Here is a 13,226-nt window from a genome sequence, read left to right on the forward strand (position 1 = left end):
TGGAGGACAAGGTAGCATGAAGAGAGGTATGAGAGAAACCATACCGGTCGGGTGGGCGAGATACTCTGGTCGAACGGCGAGGAACTATGGTAGGAGGCAGATCACCCGTAGAGGATGCATGCTGAACAGGCTCAGATGGCGGACCAGGCTCAGGAAGGGGCAAAGGAGGACGTCGTCTTTCATATACAAGTCCAGATTTGAAACGATCAGGAACAGAAACCGGATCATCAAAATTAGGCAAAGCATGTATCTCAGGTAAAGACTCAACAGAAGAAGGAAAGAAGGACTGATTCTCAAAGAACACAACATGACGAGAAATACGAAATCTGTTAGAGCATGAATCAAAGCAAACATAGCCTTTGTGAGAAGCACTATAACCCATAAAAGCGCATCGAACAGATTGAGCAGATAACTTATGTCGTTCATGAGAAGGCAAATGAACAAAGCAGACACAACCAAAAGTATGCATATCAAGATAGGTAGGATGTCGATGATACAAACGAAAATAAGGACTTTCAAAATTCAAAACACTGGATGGTAATCTATTAATTAAATAAACTGCCGTAGATAAGGCTTCGACCCAGAATTGAGGGGGAACAGAGGATTGGAGTAGTAACGTACGAACGACATCCAACAAATGTCTATTTTTCCGTTCAGCAACACCATTTTGTTGAGGTGTATACGGACAAGAACGTTGAGAAACAATGCCTTTTTGATTAAGAAAATCATGAAACTCACGAGACATGTACTCACCACCCGAATCAGACCGCAAAATTTTAATGCCAGAAGAAAACTGAGTTTCAACATAAGCAGTAAATTGTTGAAAGACAGAGAAGACCTCAGATTTTGAGCGAAGAAAATAAATCCAAGTATACTTTGTATAATCATCAATGAACGTAACAAAGTATTTATAATTTGCATGAGAGATAACGGGAGAAATGCCCCACACATCACTATGAATCAAATCAAAACAACGTTCAGCAGGAGTACTATGAGAAGGAAAAGCAAGAGACTTACTTTTGCCTAATTTACAAGTGGAACAATCAAAAGAGAGAGAAGAAAATTGATCTTTATTGCCCAACAAACCAGAGTTTATGATATGAGATAAAATAACGGAATTAGGATGACCTAACCGTTTGTGCCATACTTCACACTTATTGTTCACAGTGTTACAAGCAAATGAAAGGACATCAGGAATGGAAAAATGTAAAGGAAATAAACGTCCAACTTTAGGCCCCCTCGCGAGTATCTTGCCCGACACCTGATCCTGCACAAGACAACCATCACGAGAAAAACGAACATCACAGTTGTTATCAACTAGTTGACCCACTGAAATAAGACTAGTAGAAAGCTGAGGAGATACAAAAACATCTCGAACAGTGGAATCCATATCCCCAATAGCATGAATAGGTAACTGACTACCGTTAGCAATCTGAATGTGTGTCGATCCAGTATAAGGCCGAATATTGCTAAGTGTATCAGAAGAACTAGTCATGTGATTAGATGCACCCGAATCAACAAGCCATGAGGGAGAAAGGGAACCGTTACCTTGCAGCCCTAAGGCTGAAAAAGCTGAAAGAATCATTTGCTGAACCTTCTCAGTGGTAAGAGTAGATGAGTCATTAATAGGAGTAGAAGAAGCGGAACCCACCGTAGCCTGATAAGCATGAGCCTGGCGATTTTGGGGACGTGTAGGACAATCTTTGATAATATGTCCAGGCTTCTTACAGTAGTTGCAAGATTTTCGTGCACAATTATTAGCAATATGTCCGTATTCTTTGCAACTGAAACATTGAACAGTCCGCATGTCTCGTCCCTTGCCTTTTCCGTGAGCAGCATAAGCAACAGCAGTGGGTATCATTGTGTCGTGCTGATAAGTAGCCTGGGTGGCAAGTCGCTGCTCCTCACGAAGTAATTCCCCAAAACAAATATCCAAAGACGGCACAGGAGCACGATTCATCAAATTAGAGCGAGTGACCTCAAATTCAGGACGTAACTTCATTAAAAATTGATCGCGCTTGCTTTGCTCATGAATTTCCTGCACAACAGAGAGAGACTCTTCTGGTACCGTGGCATAAATTATGTCAGTAAATTCTCCCCAAAGATTATTAAATCCAGAAAAATAATCCTGAATGGAGAGATTGCCCTGAGTGTAATTGGCAATTTCATACTCTAACTGAGACCGTCGAGCCGTATGGTCCTGATTATACACCTTTTTCAAATATTCCCACATAGATTTAGCAGTTTTATAAGGCCTCAAATTGAGAACAATGAGAGGATCAACCGATGCTAAAATCCATGTCATCACCCTAGCATCTTTGATCTGCCACTGAGCTAATTTAGGAAGCTCAGTAGGAGCCAGATTACTCCCATCAATATGATCCCATAACTCCTTTCCCATAACAAATAAACGGAATTGAAATTCCCATGCAGAATAATTTTTACCCGTGAATTTTACGGTAAAAGACTCGGAAGACATGAGGCCCGTAAAAAATAAGCAACGCCGAATTAAAAAAATAATACCTGACAAACCAAAAAAAAAAAAAACTGCCGACAATCCAAAGGGAATAAAGAGGCTGCCGAAAGCTGCTGCCGAGACCAAAAAAAATGACAAGTGCTGCTGCCGATACCCAATCCACGAAGCCGAAATGGAAAGAGGCGGCAGAAAAACACAAACCAGAGTCACGCAAACGCAAACCAGAGTCACGCAAACACAAACCAGAAAAACACAAGCCGAAATAGAAGTCTGGAACCAGAGTCACGCAAGAGAGTGCTGAAAGCCACGAAGCCGAAATGGAAAGAGGCAGCAGAAAAACACAAACCAGCAACGTAAAGGGCAACAGAAAGTGCCGATTAGAAGTCTGGAACCAGAGCCACGCAAAAGACTGCTGAAAGCCACAGGAAAACCCGTAACCCACAACCAGACTGCACCGAAAATCACACAGAGAGGACCGAAACACCAGAACACACGAAACCCACAGCCAAAAAACCACCCAGAGAGGACCGAACCACCAGTCCAGCACCGAAAGACAGCACAGATGCTGCCGAGAACACCAAAAAAAATTGCCCGAAGGAAAAAAAATGTAAGACTAGTAACCTGCTCTTGATACCATGTCAAAATGGCTTGAATACCTCATTGTGAGGATTTCTTATCATTATAAAGGCACCAAAGTGCAATATACACGGCTAGAATTAAGCCTAGATTACAGTAAATGAAATCTGTCTATGTATGGAAACTAGCCTTCTGTACAGATTCTACGTAAATAAATATATACAAGTGTCTAAATCTAAATAAGGAAATACAGAGCATATCACGCTAACAAACCCCACTTTTTGAAAAAGCACCAAACTGAAGTTTTTGTTGAATAGCTCCTACAGAGATTACGGGAGATGCTGATAACAACCGTGACAAAAGTACTTTAGACATGTTTACTAAACAACGAACAGTTTTTCCATCGTAAAACTTTTTAACAAAAGCTCTACAATTAAAACCTATATGACCCACAGTAATCCTAAACTGGCCCTACGTCCTTGTAATTCAGACACTCACTAGGTACCCACCAAAAGACAGTGCAAAAAGTTTACAGAAAGTCCCAATTTGGTTACAAACATCCAAAATTCACGATCAAGCCCTTGAAGTATTTGAAAGGTAACCACATTTTCACCCACAAACTACCACCTATTTTTATCTATCCCCTAAACTACAAAAGGTTTCAATTTGAATCCTAAAATACCTATATTTTTCAATTTTCACTCTCGGCTAATATGAGACAATTAAGATGAATGAAAACTATTGGAAGTTTAGGGTGCAAGTCAAACCATTTTGTGGTGTAGGGTGAAAAGCGAAAATAGGAAGTAGTTTGAGGGCAAAAGGTGTAATTTGCACATTATATAAATATATCATGAACTTGATAAAAGCCATGTTTTAAATGTTAGGAACCAAAATGGAATTTTTGTAAACTTCAGGAACCAAAATAGATGTTTTTCCAAATACAAATTAGCAAAATACACAAATTGGCACTAGTCATGATCAAATCTAAGCTTTGAGGGCACTCCTTTTATGCTTTGAAGTTGTTTCAGGGTTGAAGCTGAACTTGGCTAAATCAAAAGAAGTCCCAGTGGGGAACGTTCCAAATGTGGAGAGCATTGATAACAATTTGGAATGCAAGATATCCCAGCTGCCGATAAAATATTTGGGTCTTCCTTTGGGTGCCCTGTTCAAATCAAAATCTATTTGGGATGAAATACTAGAAAAAATGGAGCGAAAATCGGCTAATTGGAAGAGGATGTATCTATCCAAAGGTGGTCGGGCCACTTTAATCAAAAGTGCCCCATCCAACTTGCCAACCTATTTCCTATCACTATTTCTGCTTCCCACAAAGATGGCTCTTCGCATGGAGAAACTTCAACAGGATTTCTTGTTTTTGGGAAGAGAGAAGGGGGGGAGAGAGAGAGGGGGGGGGGGGGGAATGAATGAGGAATTTAAATTCCACCTGGTAAAATGGGCCACAGCGTGCTCCCCTATCTCGGAAGGAGGATTGGGAATCCGGCACTTTCTATCTTTTAACAAAGTCTTGCTTGGTAAATGGCTATGGAGATACCACAATGAATGAGGAGCATTATGGAGGGTTGTCATAGAATCAAAGTATGGTAAACCATGGGGAGGATGGTGTTCAAATGAGGTAAATGGGACATATAGGGTTGGTTTGGGGAAACACATAAGAGGATCGGACACATATTCAAGAAATATCCATTTTGAGGTGGGTGATGGGTCCAAAATCATATTTTGGCATGATGTAAGGTGTAGCGTACAACACTCAAGGAAGCTTACCCAGAATTCTATGGCTTACCAAGAATGCAAGAAGCCTCAATTGCAGACCTCTTAATTATTTCACATGGGAAGTTGAAGCTTTCTCAAAGTTCTATGATCTAGTGTACTCTACCCGTATAAAGAGGGGGAGCTGAAGACGATCTTTTGGCACCCTTCTAAGAAAGGGAAGTTCACAATTCACTCCTACTATCATGCCATGATCATGCATAATACAATGTCATTCCCATGGAAGAGTTTTTGGAAGACAAAAGCACCCATGAAGGCAAATTTCCTTGTGTGGACAGCCTCATTAGGGAAGATCCTCACAATAGACAATCTACGAAAATACCACATCATATTCATGGATTGGTGTTGTATGTCCAAAAAGAGTAGAGAATCCATAGATCATCTATTAATTCATTGTGAGATTGCTACAACCCTGTGGAATGATTTCTTTGCTCAGGTGGGATTAGCTTGGGTGATGCCAAAAAGGGTAATCGACCTCCTAGCTTCGTGGCAAGGCATCTGGGGTAACCCTCAGATCGTAAAAGTGTGGAAAACGGTACCAATTTGTCTATGGCGGTGTATTTGGAGGGAGAGAAATGCATGAAGTGTTGAAGATCAAGAGCGGTCAAAGGAAGCACTCAAAAGTTTATTTTTCAATACCTTGTTCCATTGGTCGATTGTAATTGATTTTAATGGAATGTATTTTCATGACTTCCTTGTATCACTAAACTCGTATATATAAGCGACGCTCTTGTATATATCCCGTATACTCGGACCTTTGTCTACTTTATTCTCAATAAAATTTACATAAATGAGAACTGGGTAAAAAATATTTTCTGTGTTTAAAATAAATGAGTAAGAATACACATTAGATTAGCAAGTATGTCATAAGAAATCGCAAAAGGTCATGGATAAAGAAAGTAAGCACGATAACAATGCTAAGACCTGTTCAATTCTGTAAAAGGGGGCAAGGTGACTGTCGAAAAATTGTTTCTCTTCTGCTGCCTTACTTCCAGGGCCGACCCACAACTGCAGTGTGCAGAAACTTTTGTTCAAAATTACACACAAAAAGTTCAATCCTGACCAAATTCTGAAAATAAATCATTAGCTAAAACGACAGCTAAGAAACGTGGTTCCTAAATCTTCATGTTATAAGAATAGAACCATCATTGGCAAACATACGTTCAATCAAGATTTATTTCTCTGGGGAACCAAATCATGCATGCCATCAATATGATCACAAAGTCCCAAGGTATAGACCCAGAAGACTGACCAAACATAAATGGATAGCTCCCTACTTACTAATATTTGCAAATACACCATCCTCGTGTCCTTCTGGATAATTGTCAGTAATTCATAAGCAAACGTTCATGTCATGACTAATAATAATCTTACAATATATTGGTGGTTAGCATACAAATCAGCCTAGTTAGTAAGGACCAACACTGTGGATACATACATAAGTAAATGGTCCATTGTTGAAATATTAGGGAAGCAACAATCTCTAAAGAGACTAGAGCAAGGCCAAGCTCAAATGAATATACAATTGATTGTAACAAAAAGATCATGGAACAGGCCCTGACAGAATATGACACGCAGAACATGGACTAGAAACATAGTAAGCGTAGAAACATCCCTACACCTACAATCTCAAGTATTGGACTTAAACCTTCTTCTACATCTCCCAAGAAATGAAGACTTGAGGCTTTTATGCTAGAGGCTATATTTTATCCTAATTAACCAATTGAAACACACATTAAATAGACCCCAGTTTCAAAAGAGTTGGCGTCACAAATAAGCATCCCTTCTGTGTTCTATGGAATAATTGAGATGACAATCAGATACCTTCTCTGGCTGGGTCTCCACCCTGAAACGCATTAGACCTAAGCAAAGCAGAAGAACAACTGCCAATGAGGAACAGAGCACAAGAGTGGGATTTCTAGCAACCCAAATTCCATATCTCCTGGAAACAACAAAAAAAAATGATTCAGTGGTCTTATTATTCATGCTATAAGCAATAGTAGAGCTTCTGACCACAGAACACAGACTACATATGCTAGAGAATGTAGAGCTGCTGACCTGTAAAAGCTCGACATATACCCTTGAATGACAGAAATTTGCACATCATGTGATGCTTGAGAGACCATCCCTTGCACCTGATGATCATGTTGTATTACGCAATGTAAAGAACAAAATCACAAGTTGAATCTAAGAATCCTCAATATGATTGCTAAAAGGAATGTAATCACACATCAAAGTCAATTCCATTGCAACTAGAATAACCCTTTTCTCCCTTCACTCTTAATTGACTGAGGTCAGGTAATGGATTCCTTTTTCAAGGTGCATGATTGGTGAAGCTGAAACACTACATAAAATATAATACTGAACATAAAAGCAATGCAAATAGAAAGAAGATCATAAAACCATTGGATCTTAAGATATACAGAAATATTAATTAAAATCTACCTTTGGAGCAAGCTTCCCATTCTTCTGTAGGTCAATAATATTAATTTCACCATCATCTGCGACATTCAACAATGGTTCCGTTGTTGGTGCATGCCTCCTCCTTTCTCTTGTCTGATTAAACAAACCCCATCCAAGAAAAGCAGAGACTAAAATGATATACAGGATCACTAAAGAAAGTTCAACACAGGTGACCTGCAAGCATCATCAAATCAAGTCGATGCAATGCATTAGAAGGCTGTATTTGCATAAAATTCATTACCTATGAGTTGGGTCTTTCATTCATTATCTAATCATCAAAATTGGTACTTCATTCATTATTTAGTCATTAAAAATACAAAATCTCAACGTCCTATGAACAAATAGAAAGAGAGAAACAAAAAAGTCAAAGAAAATGAACCAATCTTTGTTGCATCTACCTTAAGCGATCCAATTCTAAACGAGCAGGAATCTTTTTTGTGTGGAGAAGGAGGTTCTGAACTGGAGCACGCGGGTGATAAAGGGCAATCACCACAAGAGCAACCCAGTGAAGTGTCATCACATGCTAATACAGACACATTCATTATCTCCATAGCAGACAATTCAGGAACACTTGACTTAAAATTAATGGCATAAGGTGAACCAGGAAAACCCGGGGCTGCTTTCTGACCAATAAATGCAAACCATTCTGGAAAAAATCATTGCAAATAAATGCATTAAAACTGGAGCAAGTATATAATAACAAAGTGCATCAGGGATGCACACTCTAATTTGTACACATCACTTGGCCATAAGATAAGCACCAGCAACTTGAATTCAGTTTCAAGCATACACACAAAAATGGAAAATTGGAGCTCCCTAATGGACACCTTCATTCAAGTAATAAGGATGCAAAGGTTTTATTTAAGTTTGATAAGGAAGTTGGTATTAAGATATAGTTGGGTAGTCATGGGCTGAGTTCTTGATGCTTTATCTATATGTAAATGGACTCGTGTTCCCTACAATTGTTGAAGTAACTGCACAAGATTCAGATGGTCCACACAGGTGGGTAGATTATCAAGTATACCATGTTCATAATTTTGTAACCTTAAACAGCAAAAAAAATAAATAAAAATAAGGCTTGTTACGGATTAATATCCCTGGTTTAAAGCAATAGTTGAAACCCCACCCATGACCCCTCACAGAGTTGTTAAAAAACCCATAGTTACAGATTAGTCTTTTAAACTAATTGTAGCCCTAACCCAAAGATCTATACTCTCCAACTCTGCCTCAGGACAACAGGCCAGATGAAGTTAGGTAATCACCCTTACTGATTAATAATAGCCCAACCCAATTATGTCTAAACAAATATCATCGCAAACTCATTGTATCTAATAGGGACTGAAAAAAACATATAACAGACAAAAACAATCAGATTGCGACTGTGTTCATTGCATGCTGATAAACCCTCCAAATCCTATGCCCTGTTTGGTTAGGAGATTATTGCAAAAGTTTTAGGTCCGGTTTGGATACAAAAGTCCCCCCAACTCATCCCATCTTCATTACAACTTTCCCAAATTCCCACACAAAATATAATAAAAAATTCAACTTTTTCAAATCCTAAAACAATAATATTAAAAAATAATATTATAGTAATATTTTATTCAACTTTCATCTTAACTCACTATCCAAACCTCCCCTTATAAAATTTCGCAAAAAAAAAAAAAATCAAATCAACCAAACATCTTAAAATCTCAAAAGATACACTATTTCAACTCTTCATCCAATCATTACCCAAACATAAAATCAAACAAAAACCACTTTTAAAAAATTAAATTCAAACAGCTTTTCAACTCTACCATCCACTTTCACAAACCCCAATACAAAATATATTTTAAAAAAAATTATTCAAAATTTCCTGTCTCCTTTCACAAAACTCAATGAACAACAAATCTCAAAAATTCTCCAAATTTTTTCAAAAATATTGAAACCAAGCATGCCCTAGTATCTCACCTTTAAAAGTTTTAGCACCAGCACCAATAAAGTCTATGGCCCGTGTGTTCATTGTGCCAAACTTTACATCCTTGCAGGAGTCATAAAGCCCTTCACCAAAGGTATCAGTTACAAAAAAATCAATTCCATCAACCGTCATGTTACCTTTAACCTGATGCAAAATAGTGATGAACCATGAGAAAGATATGCACGAAAGTTGCATAAAGACTATATTAAAAAAATATCAAATTATACTTATAAAAAAAGGACTATATCAAATTATGAAAGGCAACCATCACAATTACAGGATAGCTTGACACCAGCCTGCATTGGTGAGTCATAAGACAGCATGGTCAACTTGCATGGCATCTATGAAGGAATGTGATTTGCCAAAAATCAAAAGGTGGCGCTACGATCATAATTAAATATAAATTTGGTCTCACACTGAACTTGCATGGAAAATGCTACTGAATTTATAAGCGGTAGGCATTCCATTATTTTTTATATAGGTGATTGTTGTTTGCAAAGAGGTATTGGGGTTAGGGGAGGGTGGGAATCCATCAAACCATGTATAATGCTCGAAACATCACAACAAAATGCAACTATATGAAGGAATTTTTAAGGCATGTAAGCATAAACTATGTTCGTAAGCATTTTATGGGAAAAATAAAAGTTTCCTACAATTAGTAAACCTAAATTGCTGCAAACAAGCTCAGGATAGCATTTATCAGTATTCCTGACCTCAGAGGTAGAAGTAACATTGATGAATAGACTCTGATCTGGAGAACATGAAAGCTCACAGAAAAGATTCAAAAAGTTCCTCAAGCATGCTGGACAGCCCACAAGAAATGGTATTGCCTGCAAAGAAGTATACATGATAACTACTTAGTGCACAAATTCCATCCTTTGGAAAAATTATTTTTAACGCAGGTTTATATAGAAAACGCAACATGTACAATGATCTTGGACAAGCAAGCTTAACTGAAATTCCTTCAAGAATAACCTTCTTTGATAACTAAATATTATTTTAATAAATAGATAAGAATGCCAAAGAATTCCTAAAGCCAGAAATTTACCTAATAAAAGTTAGTGTGAGTTCAAAAAAAAAAAAAAAGTTAATTTACCAACAACCTGATTTAAAAGACCAACAAATTCCACAAAAGAAGGGGAAGCGCAGACGTCAAATCATGCAGCAAAAATAAAGATTTGAACAAATCCATGAAAGTTCAAGTGTTCAGCCCCTACAAAAGATTTGACTGTTTCTTTCCCTCTAAATTTTCCATGTAGGGACAGCAATAAACTTCCAGATTTTAATGCTCTCAAAATGACCAGATTTTCCTTGTCAACAAGCAAACAAATCAACAAGCATTCTCAGCTTCAAGAATAACACTAAAAAAGTAAATTAAATAACACAAGTTTTAGACAGATATATTGAACCGTGTTATCTACTTGCATCTATTTTAAAATAGAAATTGATGAACTCAGAAATTTAACGTTAGGAGGACAGCATAAAAAGTAAAACCTTTAAAGCTAAGAGGAAAGAAGTGAAGCAAACAGATTGACCATCCCTAAAGCACAAGCAAGAAACTCAATCTAAGAGATATACATCCATTTACAAAAAGGCCTTATATGATAGCCATATTATGAGATAGATCAATTTAACCTATATCTTGCAATAGTTAAAAGTACGCAACTTCCACTCCCATATAATAAGCAGATAAGAGTGCAGGTTGGCCATTGATTATAAGGGATAAAATCATTTTAATTACAAATGAACTAAAATGAATGTTAATAATTAATTTATTGTCATAAATATATATATATATATATATATATATCTCTGTGTGTGTGTGTGTGTGTGTGTGTGTGTTTGTGTAAATGGGTATGTGTGGTGAAGTCTTACCTGTTGAACTTGTGCCCTCAATGTATCAAACTGAAACTCTGTACAACAAACATTTCCACTTATTGTTGGACACAAGCTTTGAATCTTGGAAGAAAGTAAATCATCTGGCTGCAAAGCATATAATGAGTTATGACACCCACCAAAACAGTGCATTCATATTGTTGAATTACTTTCAAAGAAAACAGAGGAAGAGAGATTTTTCACTCCTGACGCACGCGTTAGCATCTAGTAGACTAGCTAGGAGTCATATACCTTAACAGATGGGGAACCATAAGGACAGTTCAAAACTTTCCCATCACTGCGCTTGCCACAGATATCATACATTGCACAGTATTCTCTAGCATGCCTTTCCCTGACCACCAAACCAGAGCCATCTTAATCCTAGTGTAAGTGTAAAAGAAAGAGAAGTGGGAAAACTTGGAAGTAACACAGAAATTAATAAACACCTTGCTCAGTGGGCAAACAAGAATATATCAATAAAGGAGATAACGGGCCAAATACATTCATCTTAAAAAAAATTTCATTCAATAATGCAAAACTGAAATCCATTTGCATATTTTTTTAATGGGTAAGTTCCATTTGCATAAGTTAAGCGGAGCAAAGTTGCCTTACCCAGATTTTATGTCTGAGACCAAAAGAATCCCCGAATCAGTCTTCTCAGCACTCAGCAAAGAAGTGAAAACAATCACCTACAAGAACAAGAATTACCCACTGAATTACAAGCATAAAGCGCGCAACTTTGGCAAACTACAGCATGTAGGTAACTTTTTTATAAGGAAGAAACAAAGCTACGGTATGTATGTATAATATCTTTTTCAGCAGCGCCAAAAAAATGAATATGTTTGAAGTCATGAAGCAAAGCTACATGTTCAACTATTACCCACAATCCAAGCACACAAATGGATATTCATTTTTTTCTCCCAATACACCCACACTAACAAATATTTTGTAGTGTTTCCGATCAACTAGATATCCCTGGATGACCACTTTTCTTAGCGAAATTAATAAACAAGAACGTAAAACAGAGTTTCTCTATACCACCGCAGGTGAACAAAAATTTCACAACAAAAATCAACGAACCAATCCTTTATTCAACACTCCATGTTTGACAACGCGAAACCATCAAACTTCAAAGAACTCAAGATCTCCCCTTGAAATCCAAAAGACAGATTCTTTTCTTCGTGAAAATTAAACATAACCAAAAATAAATGATAAACAAAAAAAGAATGAAAAAAAGAAAGATTTCTTACCCGGAATAGAGCGATAGCAACGAGCAAACCTGAAGATGAGACCATGACTCTTTTCCTTTTGTTATATATTTTTTTCAAATTGTGTTGTTTCTGAGAAAACCAGAACGGTGGTCCTCGTACGGTTCAATTCATGAGAAGCAAACTAAAAGAGGAGGAAATAGCAACCAGATTCATGAGAAGCAAACTTTAAAGAGGAGGAAAGAGCAATGGGAAATGAGATTTTGGTGGGTTACTAGCACTGCTTTACTGGGTTTGCGGGTGCTTTCGTGTTGAAGAAAATGAGTGACGGATAGTCCAAACGCACAGAGAAGAGGCTCTGTTTAATGCAGATTAATGAGAAACCGACAAGCAACATTAATGTTATCTCAAAACGCATCGTGCTCTTCTATTCTTCTGATTGAAGTATTTGTATAGTGTGTACCGAAGACGACTTGTAGCTTTTCCGAAAGTGAAAACTGATGTCTTAAACGTACTGTCGCCTTAATGAACACGATTCGAAACGCCTAACTGGCAGTGTGCTGCTTCCCAATTCCATAGTCGCCTTCACAAACAAGCATCGACCCAATACACATCTGGTAATGACTTTCCTTGCATGCGTTACCAAAAGAATCTATGAATGATACGTCACACTTGCCGTGAGAAATTGATGTCGACTCAACAACTAAATTTCAGCACCACCTTCTTTTACCCTTGACATCAAACCGGATGTGTTTCTTTGGTCGGTGTCAATGGAATGCAGAGATTATTTGCAGGCATATTGACACATGATATTGCTCAATTCGACTATTTAAATGTTCCTTCCTTTTTAATTCAAGTTGCACACCTTTCTTTTCTTTTCTTTCTT

General features: G+C 37.6%; 1 protein-coding gene across 1 annotated transcript in view; it reads right to left on the bottom strand.

The window, feature by feature from the left end:
• Positions 1-13,129, bottom strand: part of LOC122310866 (NPC intracellular cholesterol transporter 1-like) — a 58,338-nt gene extending 45,209 nt beyond the window's left edge. Inside the window, exons 1-11 of the mRNA XM_043125088.1 lie at positions 12,383-13,129; positions 11,745-11,821; positions 11,385-11,484; positions 11,133-11,240; positions 9,971-10,087; positions 9,251-9,401; positions 7,699-7,946; positions 7,283-7,474; positions 6,896-6,972; positions 6,662-6,779; positions 5,762-5,845 (exon numbers count right to left, since the gene is read on the bottom strand). Of these exons, the coding sequence (XP_042981022.1) occupies positions 5,762-5,845; positions 6,662-6,779; positions 6,896-6,972; positions 7,283-7,474; positions 7,699-7,946; positions 9,251-9,401; positions 9,971-10,087; positions 11,133-11,240; positions 11,385-11,484; positions 11,745-11,821; positions 12,383-12,427 (1,317 nt within the window). The 5' untranslated portion in view covers positions 12,428-13,129. The remainder of the gene's footprint in view (positions 1-5,761; positions 5,846-6,661; positions 6,780-6,895; positions 6,973-7,282; positions 7,475-7,698; positions 7,947-9,250; positions 9,402-9,970; positions 10,088-11,132; positions 11,241-11,384; positions 11,485-11,744; positions 11,822-12,382) is intronic.
• Between the last annotated feature and the right edge of the window lie 97 nt (positions 13,130-13,226).

The sequence above is a fragment of the Carya illinoinensis genome, chromosome 5 (assembly GCF_018687715.1).
Source record: "Carya illinoinensis cultivar Pawnee chromosome 5, C.illinoinensisPawnee_v1, whole genome shotgun sequence".
Lineage (NCBI taxonomy): Eukaryota > Viridiplantae > Streptophyta > Magnoliopsida > Fagales > Juglandaceae > Carya > Carya illinoinensis.